Here is a 19635-nt window from a genome sequence, read left to right on the forward strand (position 1 = left end):
GGCTGAGGCAGGAGAATTGCCTGAACCCAGGAGGCAGAGATTGCGGTGAGCCAAGATCGCGCCATTGCACTCCAGCCTGGGTAACAAGAGCGAAACTCCGTCTCAAAAAAAAAAAAAAAGACAACTTAGAACGTTTTTCAGAATGAATTTTAATCTGAGAAGTTCTAATTTCCCATAAACTATTTCTGTCACCCTTCAAAAGAGATAGCAAGGCATCTCAACTTAGAGCATAAAGAATGTGTGGAAAAATCCTAGGCAGTATCCTGAAACACCTAACAAGGAGCAACAGAGACAACAGCCCCTTTTTGGTTGGACATAGCCTACTTGCCCCTTGCATTAAAGTTCTAGTTCTCAATATAACATTCGAATAAATAAAATACAACAAACTTAAAGATGCTATAAAAACAATCAATGAGAGCCAAGTAAATCTAACTCAGATTAGAAAAGTGAATCCATTACCCAGCTAGAAGGTACCTGGGACAAATTCATGGAGGTAAAGAATACACTGGAGAGCACTGAATAATGAGTGTTCATTTGGAAGAGGAACTTAATGAAAAAAATACGTACAAATAAGGTGTATAAGTGCTTAAAGCTAGAAGACGTCTCAAATTACACCTAGAAAAAAAAGCCATATTTAATAAGAAAAATCTCAAACAACAGTAAAAGTTTCAGAAATATCTGTCCAATAAAATGTCTCCTCAAATCCAATTGTGAGGTACAGAGATTATTCAAAGCAAAAGATGTGCCAAGCCTATTTTAGGAAATAATCATGTTCACTGATGTCAGGTTTTAAAATGTCATTGGCACTAAAATTCATTTTCCAATGGGAAATGTAAAGTATCCATTTTTATATCTAAAGAGATGTAATGAATATATATTAAACATGTTTGTGTGTTTTAGAAATAACAATACTTGATTAATAGCAACATTTTAAATTAATATCTACTATATTTAAAGGTTTAGCTATTCACAAGTCTTTAAGAACTCTGAAAAGAGACGGATACAAAAATATGAAGACATGCTGACCACCTCAGAAAGAAAGATGCAGTGGTGTTTTTTTTTCTTTTTCCTTCATTAAGGGATTTAATTCAATATTAAACATACAACAAATACTTAAAAAATATTCGGTGATATGAGTAGGTCTCTTTTTAAAGAAAATTGAATAAAAATGGATTTTTATTGCCATTTTTAAAATTATTAACCTGCCTTATTATTAGTAGTAACCTGCCTTTACAGAAGTTTTTCTTCTATACATAATCCAGGATCACAAACAATAAACTGTAAGTTAACTCCACTCTATAAATACGTATAACTTACATTTACAGGAACTAAAAAATAACAGAAATAGACATATGGAAAAGTGAGTCTATGCCACCATCTAGTGGTTGCAGAATAACAAAGCACCAAAACAAGAAAGTACCCAGGGATGTAGTACCAGAATATAAACATCCAGCGTTTACAAGCAGCAGTACTGCCCTCCTACTCAGTTGGGCCAGCACTGGCACTACCTAGCCTATTCGGTTGGGCCAGAATTGGGTCTACCTGCTTGCTTCTGCATGAGTCTGACCTTTGGAAAAAAAAAAAAAAACAAGCAGGAGCACCATTGAGTAGATTGTTTCCTTTGCTCATTTCATACAATTTCCACCCCCTTTCAATGGATACCTATTTGTTATTAAAGGTATAAAAATGTGTCTTCACACTCATCAGACCAGATGGGCAATAATAAAAAAATGGTCAGGAAAACCTCATACACTGCTATCAAACAGTCTGGCACTGTTTAGTAAAGATGAATATGTACATAATTTATGACCCAGCAATTCCACTCCTGGGTATGTAATCCAGGGTAGTGGTTTGTAACCTCCAGTACACAGATTTTTAATGAATCTATGGATAGAATTCAGAGGGTCTGATGAGTTGGGTGAATAACATTTACAACTTTATTGGCACCAATATCTAACTGAAATTAATCATTTTGTTTGTGAAGGTAGGTAACAAACCACAATATTAGCAGGACCTGTGACTTTGCAGCCAATAAATATTATAGATAATGTCAAATCCTATTTATGGTTGTTGCAAATAGATAAAAATTTCTTCCACACTTATCACTGCTTCAAAATTATATCTTTTGCACCCACCATTAGATACTGTTATTTAGTGCCCTAATAAAGAAGCATGTCTATTTCTTTATAAAAAAGTTTTCTTTTATATTTCATTATTCTAGTTCAATTTTTTCATTTTTGTGTATTTTGATTATTCTAGTTTAATTTTTTCTCTGTATTTTTTTCTTTGCAACCCTATGTATTTCTTATACATTTTAAAAGGATTTTAAAACACACACAAAAGTTAATAATACCTGCCCTAGAGAAATTCTTCTGGCAGAACCAGTAGACATCTACAAATAAATTCAAGCAGCTTTGTTGTTAATACTCAGATGGACCCAAAAAAAATCAAAGTATTTTCCTGTAATAAAATAGCATACAAAAGGGAAGTGAATTAACATGCATTTCTCACACAAGTGCATAAATGTGGGTGATTTTCAAAGCCTAAAGTAATAACAATTATGTAACAAAATAATAAAATTAGTGAATAAACAATCTAAAGCAGGCAAATCAAAGCAATACACCATGTAGAGTTATAAACAAATGTAGTTGAATTTTTTCTGAAAAAATATTGTAATAACACAAAATTTGGGATCATGGTTACTTGAGGGAATTGGGGGAGAGGATGGTAAAAAGAATGTGACCAGGAACGAACATGTATGAGGCTTGTGAGTTGCTGGCAATACCCTTTTTCTTAAGCCTGGTGGCAAGAGCACAGACATTCACTTCATTCTTCTTCTTTAAAGTGTACACTGCCGTATCTATAATAAATGTTCGATGTTACCTTCTTTCATAGCTCATTTCCATCTATCCAATCCAGAATAACTACCCAGCTTCTCTATATCATATAAGCCTATTTGGATAATCTAGGGGTTTTTTTTTTTTTTTTGGTATGATTTTTCTAGCTTTGATCTATCTATCCTTTGAACTATTTGTCAGAATTTCCAGATATGCAACATTAATTTTCAAAATGTTTATCCTATATATTTTCCAGGCAGTTTAGGGATATGTTTTTAAAAACAGCCACAGAACAATATTACATTTTAAATTCTTTCTAAAAGCTATTTTCCGCTACAAATCTAAAATTATCTTAATAATCGCCTATCTTTTAAAAATAAATGGTAAACTGAACTGGTTTTAAATTGGGCTTCAAAGTCTGTGCCACTTTGTAGCAATGAACTTGAGAAAATTCTCTCTCCAGACTTCACCTTTCTCACTTACAAACTGGAGATCAAGGTTAACTCATAGCAGGTTGAGGATATTTAAAACCTGTGAGAAAGCAAATAGGAGAATATTTTAGCTACTTAGTAGCACTTAACAATGTTTAGCCATCTCTAAACTGTAGCCATGAATTTTGCCCCTATCTGTATTTTCCTCTTGGAAATTCCTCTTGGAATTTCCCTGTTATCTTTCTGTTGGATGGATGCAGTTAATGATGAGACTGGGAATGGCAAAGCCACAGGGTAGCTAATTCACTAGTGTGGGTACCTAATTCACTATGTATAGAAGAGCTACCTCCCAACTAGAAAAACCCACTTTGGATTCTTATAAAAAATAAAATCCTATAGTGTTTGAGTAATAATACACTTTTTTGTGTGTTGATTTGCAAGAGCCATTTAATCTACCCTAATTAATATATTATTGAAAGATACTACCAAATGCTGAGTGTTCTGGCCTTCTTCCCTCCTTAGCCTCAGGAAATTGGCAGCAAGGCTTTCCCACACAGATAGGATACTTGTAAGTTTCCCCTCCCTAACACTGATTACACGGAGAAATAACTTGCACATAACAGTTTGGGGGAGGGGACATAGCCTTCAATGAAATATTCAGATCACCTTACAGTGAGGCCTGCTACTTTAAGACATCCACCCATACTTACAGTGCTTTTAACATTTTTTCTTACTCCAAAACATATTTTTAATGTAAACATCAATAGATGCAGGAAGGAAAGTGTATTTTGAGAGAGTGGTATGAAGAAACCTAAGTCCTAAATATCTAAGTCAATAAATAGCTAGAATCCTGAGCACTTTCAGAATTCCACTAGCAGTTTTATTCTTTGTATCTTACTGTATTTTTCTTTATATTATTGGGAAATCCTGATATATTTACTCTTCATTTGCTTATCTGTTTCCTCCAACGTGGATATTCCAAGAGAACAAGATCTTTGACTTTTGCTCAGTTCTGTATCCCACTTTCTGGAAAAGTGCCTGGAACACGGAAGGAATTCAGTAAATATCTGTAGAATAAGTAAATGGATTGGCAATTACAGGCTTAAAAAAAGGTCCAAGAAAATAATTTACTCATATAGGTCCAGTCCTGATGCAAACGATTTCTTTAGTCTTGCACAGTTACACATGGATGCCTCTCTTTGAGAAAAACTGAGGCAATCCTTCCAAAATAATTTTTAAAAGCCTTCCTTCCTGTGAACAGACAATTCCAAAGCCCTTCCACAAGGCAAACCAATACAACCAGAGTTCATAGTCTTGTAATAACTCCCTAGTCCTCATGTTGTAAGCAATATGACATTTATGTGTATAATAATGTAATTATTAGCAAGAATAAAGAATATGTAGATTACTGTAAATAATGTAATAAATTAATGTAAATTAATTAACATAAGCATTAATAGATGCAGGAAGACAAGTGAGTTTGGGGACAGTGGCATCTATGAGACATAAATCCTCTTCTGCCACAGAAGGAAGTCAGCACATACTATCCATAACTGAAAATGCAAGAAACAGCAGAAAATACTTCTTACTTTAAAACATGGAAACAAGCATTAGAAAAAACAGCTTAAAATGTTGAAGGTGGTTACTCTGGGAACCAACGCTCCCGAACTGGGAGGACCAGGGTATGTTTAACGACTTTTTCTTATCAGGCTCGGTGCTGCCATTTCTCTGAGCTCGTGGAAAATTTAATCAGGAGCCTTCTAAGATCACACTGGGGTGGCCATGGGAATGGAGAACACATTCGTTGCAGAGAGGTCAGGCTCAAATACACGTCTATCACATCTAAAACTTACAACCTCCACGATTTTAAATGCAAAACACGGCACATGCACTCACTCAGCACCTCTCCTTCCTTCTCCATGGACAACACACGCACAACCCCTGCACATTTACGAATCTACACAACTGCGCACTGGAGCGAAAGAATTGAGGGAGGGCCCAGAAAGGTAGAGCAGGAATAATCTCAGCGTTCAGTTAACGTCATCTCTAACGTTTGGGTAAAGAACGTTCCAGGAAACCAACGGGGACCAAGGTTAGGAGAAAGACACCAAGCTGCGCGACCCGCCGCGCCTCCAGCGCCGGGGTGGAGCTGACCCCGCCGAGCCCCGCCCCAGCCTGCGTCCGCCGATGGTCCAGGAGCTGCTACTTTCCACTCGGAAAATCTTCAGAGGAGTCTCAGAAAGGACACGGCTGGCTGCTACTCTCAACGCGGAAGCCGCGCCATGCTGGTCCTCAGAAGCGGCCTGACTAGGGCGCTGGCCTCACGGACGCTCGCACCTCAGGTACCGGCCGCGGAGGCGCCCAAGCCCTTGCACGAGGGAAGGGGAGGAGCGGGGAGTGTTCCGGGAACAAGAGAGCCATGCACATGCGCCCTCCGCCAGGCGCGCCCACAGTGGGCGCCGCGCCGCTGCGGAGGTTCTAGCGAGAACCCTGGAACCACAAGACTGGGGTACTCGGGACACGCGTGAGGAGGCCACTGCTAAGAGAATACCCCCAGCCGGGGTCGCCTCGCGGTCAGTCGCGGTCAGATTTTTCTAGCCTGGAGGACACACCCGCCGGGACACACCCGAGGCGCTGGCTGTTGTGTTTTTACCGCCCAGCTACATCGCGGCTTTGGCCAGGGGAGCGCTCCCGCGTTGTCACCTGGCGCTGTCGGGCTGCCTGTGGGTTTGGGGCTTGCCAAACCACCGCCCTCTCTAAACATCAGGTTGAAGGAGGAAATGGCCTCCCCCTTTCAAATGAAACACACAACTTCGGACCATTTCGCGGATACCCTTGAAGAGGAGGCCCAGGGTTCGGGTGGGGCTGGACCCTGCCCGCCACCCGCGCTTCGGTGGTCGCTCCCTCCGCCAGGTGGGGACCAGAGTCTCCGAGCAAACAGGACGATGACAGACAGACTCTTTCAACCTTAGATGAGAAATGGACAAGATGGAGCTTGTGATTCTCCCCTAACTTTCGGGAGTGGCCTATTCTGTGCATCAAACCCAGACATTTCTTTTCCTTTTTATGTTTAGGACTTTGCTGCTTTCTCAAGGGGCAAGATAGGAAGGGGATTTACCTGTCCTAGAGACAGACTGAAGAACACTAAAGAAGAGCAGCTAATGTCCATTCACCCCAGATTAACAATCCAGTCTTTACCCTGATGATTCTCCAGTGGGGCAGGGCCAAGAATTACATCCTTATGGCATTATTCTGAACTCTGAGTCTTTAAAAATGTCCATCAATTGTTCTCTTGTAAGGGGAGTGGAGGTCGTTGCGGGTGGGAATGAGCCCTAACTTGGAGATGAGGGAGCATGGACGACTAGTGATTTCTGCCCTTGCAGTTAAAAGTCATCCCTGCAGCAAAATTCTCCTCACCTCCCATCCGCCTCCCCCACAATACCCCGCTCCCCTGCGGTCTTCCTTCTCTAGTACCACCTTCCACACCTCTGTCTCATTGGAGGTTCCCTACTATATATTAATACTGCAAAAAAATTGTAAAAATGTGTACCTTTGATCAACCATTTTATCCCCCAAATACAAATTCCCCAAATCGACCTGAAATCCAGTTGTCACAAATGCCCCATTGGCCTATTTCCTGATATATTTTGTTATAACAATTTTGAAATTATGGATACTAGGCACTTGTTTATTATACCAACATTCTGTTACTAGAGTTTTGTTTAAAAGCACAAAAAGAGTGTCCACGAAATACAGGGGCAGCCGTTGTTTTTGTTGGTAGGCTTAGTCATTTGAGCAGTAAGCATACAACTCAGACATCAATAGAATTAACTCTAGGTAATTATCATTAAGCCTTATCATACATAGTTACATAATTTTGTATTTTGTAAACAAAAATATATCAGAGCAAAAGCCTACTGCTTTCAAGCAAGTAGACATACTGGCTAACCAATATAAGCCCTAATTTGTCCATAGTTTTGTAGGTATCAAAACTGTCTTAATAGATTATTCTGGTGTAATCAACTTCAGGAAATAGCACATGCTAACCAAACTTATGTAAGATGGATTTATAAATTAGAATATCATGAGTGTCTGTGTGTATATCATGTGTGTATATATGTGTATGTGTATACATATATACACACATAAATACCTACACAGAGGATAATCTTTGGTGAGGTATTTCTTATCGAAAGTTCAACCAGAACACAAATTAGATATTTACAGTGAGTGTATGACTATTATGAAAAGAATTAATGGTTCTTAGGGATATTTTCACCAATATGTTTTAAATGAATTAAATGTTGTTCACATTGCTTCTGTAACTAGAAACTAATAATCAGAAAATTTTGACTCTGAATTTTCTTTTCTCGGATTCATGGACTAGCACTATATTACAATGTAATTGGATAGGTCATACTTTTTATTTCATTAGTTACATTCCAGTCCTATTTTGACCAGTGGTTTACTTCAGTGAATTTAGGAAATACTTTGACCTGAATTGTAATTTCCATTTTTTTCAAGAACCTGAAAGAGTTTTCTGCTAGTAAACATTTTTTCATTATGCCTGCCAAAAGACGTCTGTGGTTAATAAAGTTTTTTGATATGCATAACTGTAACACATATGCTCTTGACTAAAGATGCAATTATTGGCTAATAGGAAAGCTTTTGTAAATTTGTTAGAATTCTAACTGTAGTTCTTAACTGTATCATTAAGATCTCAGTGCCTTATGAGCAATTTCTGAAAAAGTGGCTAAAGGTGACAGGAAACCCCCGCTTGGAAACAGTAACTAGCTACTAAGCATATTTAATAGTTGTCTTTATAGACGTCTCTATGTAAACGAGTATATATGTGAGGCAGGAGAATAGAGCCTGGAGGCAGGGAACCTGAGGAATTCCTAGAACTAAATCAAACACCTCAGCTATGACAAGAAATATCCTCTTCATTTACATAGGGCGTGCACAGAGTAAATGATTTTGTAACTTTACTTCATCCTCGTCATTTGCATAGGGCTTACACCAAGTAACCAATGGGAAACCTCTCTGGGGTATTGAAACCCCAGAAAATACTGTAACCAGGACCCTTGAGCCACTCACTTAGGCCCTTTCCTACCCTGTGGAGTGTGCTTTCATTTTCAATAAATCTCTGCTTTTGTTACTTCATTATTTCCTTGCTTTGTTTGTGCATTTTATCCAATTCTTTGTTCAAAATACCAAGAACCTGGACACCCTCCACCGGTAACATACTGAGAATTGACAACAGAAGTACAAACATGAGTAATGACTCTACGAGTGTTCCTTGTACCAGACTCAGATTTGGCTGTAACATAGTATAATGAATCCTATCTTCCCAAGATATTTACATTTGTCTTATCTTCTTCAGGTGTGCTCACCTTTTGCTACAGGACCTAGACAATATGATGGAACCTTATATGAATTTCGTACTTATTACCTTAAACCCTCAAAAATGAATGAGTTCCTGGAAAATTTTAAGAAAAATGTTCATCTTCGGACAGCTCACTCTGAATTGGTTGGATACTGGAGTGCAGAATTTGGAGGCAGAATGAATAAAGTGTTTCATATTTGGAAGTATGGTAAAGACTCATCCAGTTTTAGCGTTCAGTATTGATTTTCATTCTGTTAAATGTAACATAAAACTTAGTTCTTGGATCTATATTACTATATATACATACAGGTTAACTAAGACTTTTGGACAGCTATACCAAAAAAAAAAAAATTCAGTTCTTATTCTTCCCAGTGGTATACCTCTATCCCCTTGCTGAAACTCTTACATTGTAAATTGGAAAACATGGCGTCACATATATCAAGACATAAAATTGTGAACTAGACTTTAATCCTCAGAAAAATGTTAAAATGATTTGCTGTAAAGATAGTTTATGAAAAATTTGAAGCAGCAATTGTAAAAGTCCAAGTGGGTTAAGATCACAAATATCTTTTCTTTTTTTGAAGCTAGGAGGCTGGATATCAGTATTTTAGCAGAAAGATTTCCAACCATTTAAGGAACTTCATGAATATGGAGGATCATAGGGAATGATGGTTAACTTTTCATCCTCACTGAAATATGAGATTTAATAATTGTTATGTTTAGAAACAACGTTTGTTTAATATCTGTACCCCAGAGTTTCAAGGAATTCGCTGTCATACTACTCGAGGGAGGTAAAAGAATAGGAGAGAGTTTGTCCCATGTTGAAACTAACCTATACCTGGTTGAGTAGAGGAAGGAGAACAAGTTACAAGAATCCCCAGAATGCTTTTTATTCCAGTGTCTGTCTACATCAGACATGATGATACCTAAAGAATTTTTAATAATTTCATTTAGTGTTTGGTTTAGGGTTTTCCCTGTTATAACAGAAAAAGCCCCATTAAAATACAATTTATGCTTTAGATGTGGTACAAGTTTTATCACAGCCCATTTTTAAAAACTAAGTTCTGATACACCTCACTTAAGTTGTAAGATAGGTATTCTTCCTTTTGAAAGAATATGAAACCATATGAAACTCTCTTACTATTAGTCTTATGAAGTCCTAACAGTAAATATAGTACTAGGCCCATATGTTGGCAAATGTATGTAACTGGGTAACTTTAATAGAAGAGAAATTAAGTGCTGGGGAGAAAGAATGGGTGACAATAGGAGAATCAGTATTATTTCTTTGAAATCTTTTTTTGTTCAAAGAAGAGGCTTAAAAAGTCCAACCACTATTCTAAACTCTTCATGTGTTAATTTAATCCTCATACAACCCTGGAGGTAGATGTCTTATTATCTCAATTTCACAGAAACTGAGGCACAGAAAAATTCAATAACTTACCTAATTCACAAAACTGCCTACTACATGGTAGAGCCTATAAAGCCTGTTATATGACATTACAATTCGTTTGCATTTCTACTACCCTTTTTGTCCTTGAGTAACTTCAGGACAGATGGTCACATCTGTTTATGTTGGTGTCTCCAAAGGCCTAACACAGGGTCCTTATATGGCATCAATGAACATTTGCTGATTTGAATGAAAACCAGAAAAGTACAGGTGATTTAAAATTAAAACTTTTTATTTATCATAATTCTTTTCTTCCCACAGATCATTTTGCTCATCGAAGTGAAGTTCGGAAAGCCTTGGCCAAAGATAAGGAATGGCAAGAAAAATTCCTCATTCCAAATTTGGCTCTCATTGATAAACAAGAGAGTGAGATTACTTACTTGGTACCATGGTGCAAATTAGAAAAACCTTCAAAAGAAGGTAAGTCCTTCCTTGTTAGTCACTTTGAGTTTTGATGAATAAAATACTAAAGAACTGAAGTGATAAAAACTGAAGTTCCTTTGGAAAAAAATTAATCCTTTGTTTTATATAGGAACATACAGTGATTGTTGAGGTAAAAATAAATGAGGGCTCTTACCCTGTCCTTGAAAAAAGTGAGCATAAAATAATGAGATTTTTTTTTCAAATTGAGATCTTACAGATTTGTAAAGCTTAACTGTGTTATAGAAAAAGTTGACATGGTCAGTAGAGGTTGAGAATTTGTGCACTGGGAGCAGGGAGCGTGTTGATAGGTAAAAGATAGCATAAGAAGTTTTGCCATAATTTTAAAATAATGTAATCTTTAAAATGTAAAAGCATTTCCATACATTATAACTAATCTTGAATCATTAAATACAGCTTGGCTTATAAAATTGACTATTTGGGGGAAACAGATTAACTGAAACTGCCAAGCTATATTACTTTAGTCTAACTTTTGTGTCTTCTTTCTTGTTTCTCAGTTTGAAAGTCATGCTTAAGATTTGTCTTCTTGCTGATTTCACTTCTTCCTGACTTAAAGAAACTATTACCTCAATCCAGTTTTAAACAAAGGTCAGATTAGAAAACATAAACTAATTTAAATGTTATTTTACTTCCCCCATTATTCCCAACTTTGTAGTGTATTTAGGTTACAAAAAATTAGCAAAGTGTTCTTTGGATCTTTACCCACTTAGGTGTCCTCTCAGCTCTCAGCACTATCTAAATAAAACAGTTCACTTCTCTGACAGTGTCAAATCTTGGTTCTCCTCCTCTGTGTTCATCATTGCTTAGAAATGTTTGCATGCCTTTCCTACTAGTCCCCTAGTTTCTTTCTCTCCACCAGCCCTATACTTCTGTCCAAAGTGTACAATACTTTTCAAGTATTTACCTGGATATTTAGGAAAAATAAAACCATCTCTTTATGCTTTTTTTCCCCCAAAATTCAGAGACATCACTTCAGGTCCACTCTTTGCTTTGCTGTTCCTGTTAAAAATGGAAACTTATAGGGAGAAATTATATGAAGAAAAACAGTGTAAATTGGAAAGAATGAAAATATAGATTGGAAAATTCTTCTTTTATTCTTTTATTTTTTAAAAGTATAGACTCACTCAGCTCAAAATTCTGTTTCATCATAAATTCTCAACAGTTTTTTGACAAATTTTATGATTAAAAATATTTCAGATAATAGTTGATAATAGCTTCCAGTTATTTTTCTTTGTTGTCTGTATGATTAAGCATAACAACTCATTCTTAAACATAGGCAAGAACTTTCTAAACATAAAAGCAAAGAAAGAGAATGCAAATATAATAAACATGTCTACATAATATGTATGCATGTCTGATCCTCCCAATCTGTGTGTATAGATAGTGAAAGGACCGAGAAACATGATTAGATATTGCTTGAGTATCTTCTAAAAAATTCTTTTTCTCCCTATTTTAGGAGTCTATGAACTGGCCACTTTTCAGATGAAACCTGGTGGGCCAGCTCTGTGGGGTGATGCATTTAAAAGGGCAGTTCATGCTCATGTCAATCTAGGCTACACAAAACTAGTTGGAGTGTTCCACACAGAATATGGAGCACTCAACAGAGGTACAATTGTCCATTTCTTCTTATATGAAACTGTAATATGTATTGTGACTTAAGTTCCTTGGGTTCCTAGGTTCCTTGGGTCTCTCTTTCTCATTATAGAGTATATTTTATTAATTATTACTAAATGTTTAGTTTTTTATAATTTTAAAAATTGAGAAAATCTGTTTTACATCTGAAAGTTAACAACTTATGAAACCTTTTTCAAATGCTGAATAGCAGTTTTCCCTTACACATCAAAATGATTAAATTTATTTATTTATATTTATTTATTTATTTTATTATACTTTCGGTTCTGGGGAAGCTCGGCCGGGCACAGTGGCTAATGCTGTAATCCCAGCACTTTGGGAGGCCAAGGGGAGCAGATCACCTGAGGTCAGGAGTTTGAGACCAGTCTGGCAAACATGGTGAAACCCATCTCTACTAAAAATAGAAAAAATTAGCCAGGCCTGTAATTTGTGGTGGGTACCTGTAATCCCAGCTACTGTGGAGGCTGAGGCAGGAGAACCACTTGAACCTGGGAAGCAGCGGTTGCAATGAGCCAAAATAGCACCATTGCACTCCAGCCTGGGTGACAAGAGCAAAATTCCACCTCAAAACAAACAAACAAACAAACAAACTGAAGGAACCTCAAGAAATAAACTGTTATGTTCATCATTTCTTTTCCTCTGAATGTACTTTTACTGATTTTTTAAAAATATTTCTTGGGGTAGGAAGATTATCTCTAAGTAAAAAGGTAATATATATTTTGTATAAATATTAAAGCCCTCCCCATAAAAATGTACCCATTTTCCACCACAGTTTTATATATATCTCTATATAGAGAGACAATAAATATACATATATATGAAGGCAAATTTATATATGGATATAATTTTATTTAAAAAAACACATATTTGGAATATTTAACTTTTAAAGTTGGAAAACATTTCAATCAGAATTTCAAGGTATTTTGTGGCAAATTAAAAACATTTGTAAAGTTTATATGAAAGGATAAAGGAGCCAATGAGGTAGCTAACACCTGTAATCAGCGCTTTTAGGAGGCTGAGGTGGGAGGATTGCTTGAGCCCAGGAGTTCGAGACTAGCCTGGGCAACACAGCTTGTCTCTACAAAAAAATATTTTAACAATTAGTTGGGGATGGTGGTAAACACTTGTAGTCCTACTTACTTGGGAGGCTGAGGTGGGAGGATCACTTGAGCCAGGAGTTCAAGGCTGCAGTGAGCTATGATGGCACCACTGCACTTTAGCCCCTGAATGACATAGTAAGACCCTGTCTCTTAAAAAAAAAAGGAACAAAGGATAAATGTCTAAGAATAGCTAACAAATATTTGAAAGACTCATCATAATATCCAGTTACCTTCCTATTATCTCTTTATGTCCAATGGACATCACAAACCTAATATACCCATCTTTATGCAGAAATTCAACTTCTTGTAATCATCTATCATCAGAAAATAGAATATATAAAAATAAAGGTATAGTCAGGTTGGAAAATACATGGGAGAGAAATTGTTATGAAAATTTTTAGATGCCTATCTCACACCATATGCTAAAATAAAGTCAAGATGGATTATACATTTAATGAAAAATTTTAATTCATAAAATTGGTAAAACAAAATGTAGATGAATTTATTTAGTAATGTGGATTGGGATTATATTTGTAAGCCAAAAGCAAATGAAGAAATGATGAAGAAAAAAAAATTAACTGGTGATTTTATTATACAAAGGCTCAAACTTTCTGTATGCCTGAAAATCACCATAAATGAGATTCAAAAGCAAAAATAAAAATTTATGCAAAAGTAGACATGCACATAGCTATCAAATATATATTAAAGAAAATGCAGATTAAAACAATAATGAGATGCCATTTTGTTACCTAATTAAAGGCATACTTATATGGATATCCTATTAGGTCAGGAAAAAAAAAAGTATTCAAATACTGTGTAGTGTTCATAAAGCCTTATTTTTATTGTCTCTGCCAGTATTTCTTCTAGAAAATATGCATGGGTGTGTATGTATATAGGTGTGCTAAATTATACAGAAAAGAAATTTGAAAGTATACAACATACGTAGTGGTCATATTTCAACAGGAGAAATGGTTTTTTTTTAATTGCATTTTAGGTTTTGGGGTACATGTGCAGAACATGCAAGATAGTTGCATAGGTACACACATGGCAGTGTGTTTTGCTGCCTTCCTCCCTTTCACCCACATTTGGCATTTCTCCCCAGGCTATCCCTCCCCAGCTCCCCCCGCTACTGTCCCTCCCCAATATTCCCCCCAATAGACCCCAGTGTGTGGTACTCCCTTCCCTGTGTCCATGTGTTCTCATTGTTCATCACCTGCCTATGAGTGAGAATATGCGGTATTTCGTTTTCTGTTCTTGTGTCAGTTTGCTGAGAATGATATTCTCCAGATTCATCCATGTCCCTACAAAGGACACAAACTCATCATTTTTGATTGCTGCATAATATTCCATGGTGTATATGTGCCACATTTTCCCAGTCCAGTCTATCATCAATGGTTATTTTAAGTCTCTGTCTTAATATTCCTTTTTTGTTGTTGTTGTTGTTGAGATAGAGTCATACTCTGAGTGCAGTTGCACGATCTCAGCTCCCTGCAACCTCCACCTCACTAGTTTAGGCGATTCTTCTACCTCAGCCTCCGGAGTAGCTGGGATTACAGGCATGCGCCACCATGCCCAGCTAAGTTTTGTATTTTTAGTAGAGACGGGGTTTCACCATGTTGGCCAGGCTGGTCTCAAACTCCTGACCTCGGGTGATTCACCCGCCTCAGCGTCCCAAAGTGTTGGGATTAGAGGCGTGAGCCACCACACCCAGCCTCTATCTTAATTTTCCATACTGCACATAGATAACTTTTACTTTTTAAAAAAAACTACTGAAAATTTGTGTTCATACACTTTTTCATTTAAATTCATTCTCAGTGTTAGAATTGGTAATCAGGGCCGGGCGCTGTGGCTCACGCCTGTAATCCCAGCACTTTGGGAGGCTGAGGCAGGTGGATCACGAGGTCAGTATATGGAGACCATCCTGGCCATGGTGAAACCCCATCTCTACTAAAATACAAAAAATTAGCCAGGCGTGATGGTGGGTGCCTGTAGTACCAGCTACTCAGGATGCTGAGGCACGGGAATAGCTTGAATCCGGGAGACGGAGGTTGCAGTTAACCGAGATCGTGCCACTGCACTCCAGCCTGGTGAAAGAGCAAGACTCTGTCTCAAAAAAAAAAGGTAATCAGTACAGACATCATTTCTGGAGGATGGTGTATACTATATACACTATATGTGTGTGTGTATATATATATATATGACATGCTCTTTAGTTTTCTCAACTTAAATTCTACTTTATATTAAGGAAATAATCAGAATCAGACTGCCTGGGTTTGAATCCCAGGTACACTACTTACCTTTTGACTTTCGGTAAGTAAACCTCACCACATCTTAGTTTTTTCATCCATAAAATGATAGACCATTATGAGAACCTAGATGATATGAGCATAAGCAAATATGCTGGTAAATGAGTTAATACATTAAAATGCTTAAAACAAGGCCTGACACATAGTTATCATTCAGTATCAGTAGTCTTCAAAATTATTATAAACATATAGCTGTGCTCAAATGAAGTTTGTTAATACTGTTTACATTAAAGAAACATTGGAAATGTAGTATGACCTTTATATAATACATGTGTAATACAGAAATCAATATACATGCATATCATGTATTTACATAAGCATAAGCAAATATGCTGGTAAATGTTTATTTGTATAAATATACAACTGCATATGAAAATACAGTCCAGGCATGGTATCTCACACCTGGAATCCTAACACTTTGGGATGCCAAGGCAGTAGGATTGCTTGAGGTCAGGAGTTCAAGACCAGCCTAGGCCATGAAGTGGGACCCTGTCTCTACAAAAATAAAATTAAAATTAAAAAATCAAAATACATATATACACAAATATGGAAAGAGATGCAGCAAATATAAAAGTGGTTATTTCTAGGTAATATAGTAATAATTACAATTTGTTTTTTTAATTTATCTGCATTTTCCTATACATCTAAAATTTATATATTATAATTATATAAAAACTTCATAATTTTGTATAAGAAGAAGATTTATTCCAGTATTTTATAGAATACTGAACTACTGGAAATAGTCTAATCAACAACAATAAGGGGTTGGCATAATAAGTTGCTGTATCTGTAAGGAGGAATTATATAGCCATTAAAAATTAATATTGCCATAGAAAATACTGTTGATTTTTAAAAATCTGTTACTAAGCTAAATTTGTTATTATAATATATAAGACTCTGATTTGGTTTTACTCATTTTCTAAAGGAAATACATTTCCATAGAGGTTTTCTCTATACTGTTAACATTATACCACTTTTAATTTTCTTCTTTGTATAATATAAATTTTTCATAGTAAACACAATTTGCTCATAATTTTGCTTTTTTAAAAAATAAAGTAAAATGTAGTAGGAAATATTTAATTTTGGGTCTCGTCTTGATTATGCCTCTAGCTGTTTTACTTTAGTACTTCCCTTTTCTAGCCTTCTATTTCTTCATCTATAAAACCAACTTAATTAGTTTATTAATTTCTCTAGTAAGTCTCTGACACCTCTGAAATCTTATCGCTAACATATTTAGTTTTACCTTTTCGATATCACTATTTTGATTTAAAGAATAGGATGGTTTTGATTCATTATTTCTTATGAAGGCCATATTTTTTAGATATTTGTGATTTATTTCTGCAGTTCACGTTCTTTGGTGGAATGAGAGTGCAGATAGTCGTGCAGCTGGGAGACATAAGTCCCATGAGGATCCCAGAGTTGTGGCGGCTGGTAAGCTGTCTAACTAGGAATGAATTATTTTTAGAACAAATGTGATTCAGTCAGTAACTCTGTATGCCTTTTTATGAAATGTTTTCCAGTTCGAGAAAGTGTCAACTACCTAGTGTCTCAGCAGAATATGCTTCTGATTCCTACATCATTTTCACCATTGAAATAGTTTTCTGCTGAAATACAAAACATTTCATTAACTGCTATGAGATCTGTCTGCTCATGGTGCTTAAATTCTCCCAAGAGGTTCTGACTTTTATTTGAAGGAGGTGGTAAGTTAATTTGCTATGTTTCTTCCATTTTGAAGGCTACATTTTGTACTACCACTTCAAAAATAGTTCTGTTTACTTCCTTCGTGATATTTTAGTATCTGTCATACATTAAAAAATACTTGTCACTGTTTTAAGATCTTGACTCTTCATTTGCTTCAGAATATCTCTTCTACTGTATTTTGACAACTCTTTGTTTTATAGCATTTTCTTATATTCAAATGATAATAGTAACATTTCCATGCTTGTAACAGCATTTTTAAATTATTAATATATTTTTTCAACCTTTCCATCATGTCTGTTTTCCTGGGGTTTTTTGGTTTTTGTCCAGTGAATTTTATTTTGTAATACCAAGTAAGATTCATGAAAATTAACGTATTTCTTTACTATAAAAAACCACATTGTCATTTGTGACATCTATATTAACTACGGTTTTCACATTAGTTATTTGACACTTACTTGGAAATGATAGTGTTAGGTCCTGGTATTAAAAATCTAGAAAAAACTTTTGGTTTATGTGCTGAAATATCTTTATTTATAATTAATTTTAACTACTATTTACTTCATTTTTTATCTTTGTTTAACAAAGATACTTGAGACATCCATTTGTTTTAATGTAATCTTTATGGATATGGAAATGTTTGCCCTAATAAAAGCCTACATATACATTCTGGTTCTTTTTATTGAGTTTTATATATTTATAATCTCTGAAGCTATTGGTGTGTTGCTGTAAGGTAATGAGACAGTACCAATTTATTATCTTTACTTTAAATATTAAGTTACCTCAAGAAAATTACATGCCACTAAACCCAGAATCAGAGTTTTCTTTAGTACTGTCTTAGGTGTGGTAGGGTTTTCCTACAAACAACTTCAATTTTTGTTTTATTTTAATGCTTCCTATTGAAGTAGATTTGGTACTTCCAAGACTATGAAATCTATATTTATAGTTATTTTTACAGTTTTATGTTATTTTATATTTCTGTTTTACACTGCTATTACATATAGCAAAGATAGTAAATTACAAATTAGCTATCTGAGGAAAATAGAAAAACAGAAAGTATATAGTCACCCCTCATTTATGTAGCTCCCAGACAGATGATTTTCCTACTAAGGCAAAGAATACCCACGACTAGAGGTAAGAACCTATCACAGAAGTTAGAGGCATTTGCTCTGAGTTTTGCCTAAGAGTCTTCCATCTTAGTATTTATTTAGAAAGTTTTCAGTCAGGAAATTTCAGCATCTAGAGTTTACATGTACAACTGCTGTCCTCCTATCCAGTTGAGCCAGCATTGGATCCACCTCTCCTGCTTTTGCATGAGCAAAAAAACTAAGCAAGAACACCATCAAGTACATTGTTCCCTTTGCCCACTTCCTATAATTCCCACCAACCTTTAACGCCTATTCGTTATGAGAGGTGTAAAAATGCATCTTCACACTCATCAGATCAGATGGGCAATAATAATAAATTCATCAGGAAAACCTTATACATTGCTATTAAGAATATATCTTTATAGAACAGTTTGGCACTATTTAGAAAAGATGACTATGAACATAACTTATGACCCAGCAATTCCATTCCGAGTTATATACTCTAGAGTAGTGGTTTGTAACCTCTAGTCTACACAGATCCTGAAGGAGTCTATGTATAGAATTTAGAGTCTGATAACTTGAATGGGTAAAAGTCTGCATATTCTCACTCATAAGTGGGTGTTGAACAGTGGAGACACAGGGAGGAGAACATCACACACTGGGATCTGTTGGGAGGTGGGGGGTTAGGGGAGGGATAGCAGGGGGTGGGGAGATTGGGGAGGTATAACATTGGGAGAAATACCTAATGTAGGTGACAGGGGTATGGAGGCATGAAAGCATCATAGCATGTGTATACCTATACAACAATCCTGCAAAATTATACATGTACCCCAGAACTTAAATTATAATTTTAAAAAAGTTCCATCTTTATTGGCACCAACTTCAAAGCATTTCCTTTGTTTGTGAAGGTGGGTAACAAACCACAATATTATTAGCAGGACCTGCGACTCTTTAGTCAGGAAAAATCACAGATATTGTCAAATTCTACCTATAGTTGTTGCAAATATAGAGAATTTCTTTTACCTTCATCACTACTTCAAAATTATAATACCTCTTACACCTACCATTAGATACTCTTATTTAATATCTTATAAAGCGTAAGTCTATTTCTTTATCAAGAATTTGCTTTTAGCAATCCTAAGCAAAAAGAACAAAGCCAGAGGCATCACACTACCAGACTTCAAAATATACTACAAGCTATAGTAACCAAAACAACATGGTACTGGCAGAGAAACATAAACAGACCTATGGAACATAATATAGAACCCA

General features: G+C 36.0%; 2 protein-coding genes across 4 annotated transcripts in view; one reads left to right on the forward strand and one right to left on the reverse strand.

Annotated features, from left to right (window-relative positions):
• Positions 1-5643, reverse strand: part of LOC100392938 (olfactory receptor 13C7) — an 81306-nt gene extending 75663 nt beyond the window's left edge. The window contains exons 1-3 of one of the 2 annotated variants that reach the window (XM_078373623.1): positions 4400-5643; positions 4167-4306; positions 2354-2460 (exon numbers count right to left, since the gene is read on the reverse strand). The gene's annotated coding sequence lies outside the window, so the exon portion shown is untranslated. The remainder of the gene's footprint in view (positions 1-2353; positions 2461-4166; positions 4307-4399) is intronic. The other variant, XM_035253528.2, reaches the window with a different exon arrangement.
• Positions 5441-17945, forward strand: NIPSNAP3A (nipsnap homolog 3A). Of its 2 annotated transcripts, XM_002743166.4 has the most exons (6): positions 5441-5610; positions 8652-8862; positions 10363-10521; positions 11999-12148; positions 16925-17011; positions 17101-17945. In XM_002743166.4, the coding sequence occupies exons 1-6, from the start codon at positions 5551-5553 to the stop codon at positions 17175-17177; spliced, it is 744 nt and encodes a 247-aa protein (XP_002743212.1). In that variant the 5' UTR covers positions 5441-5550; the 3' UTR covers positions 17178-17945. The 2 variants fall into 2 exon arrangements, with proteins under 2 accessions (XP_002743212.1, XP_017830657.1); XM_017975168.2 differs by lacking the exon at positions 11999-12148.
• Positions 17946-19635: the final 1690 nt, after the last annotated feature.

This window comes from Callithrix jacchus, chromosome 1 (assembly GCF_049354715.1).
Source record: "Callithrix jacchus isolate 240 chromosome 1, calJac240_pri, whole genome shotgun sequence".
In the NCBI taxonomy this organism is placed as follows: Eukaryota; Metazoa; Chordata; class Mammalia; order Primates; family Cebidae; genus Callithrix; species Callithrix jacchus.

Excerpts from the sequence above, each read along its gene's own strand:
- NIPSNAP3A (XM_002743166.4), top strand. The coding sequence starts at position 5,551 with ATGCTGGTCCTCAGAAGCGGCCTGACTAGGGCGCTGGCCTCACGGACG. Across the intron at positions 8,863-10,362 it reads GTTTCATATTTGGAAGTATG|ATCATTTTGCTCATCGAAGT; the intron begins GTAAAGACTCAT and ends TTCTTCCCACAG. Across the intron at positions 12,149-16,924 it reads ATATGGAGCACTCAACAGAG|TTCACGTTCTTTGGTGGAAT; the intron begins GTACAATTGTCC and ends TTATTTCTGCAG.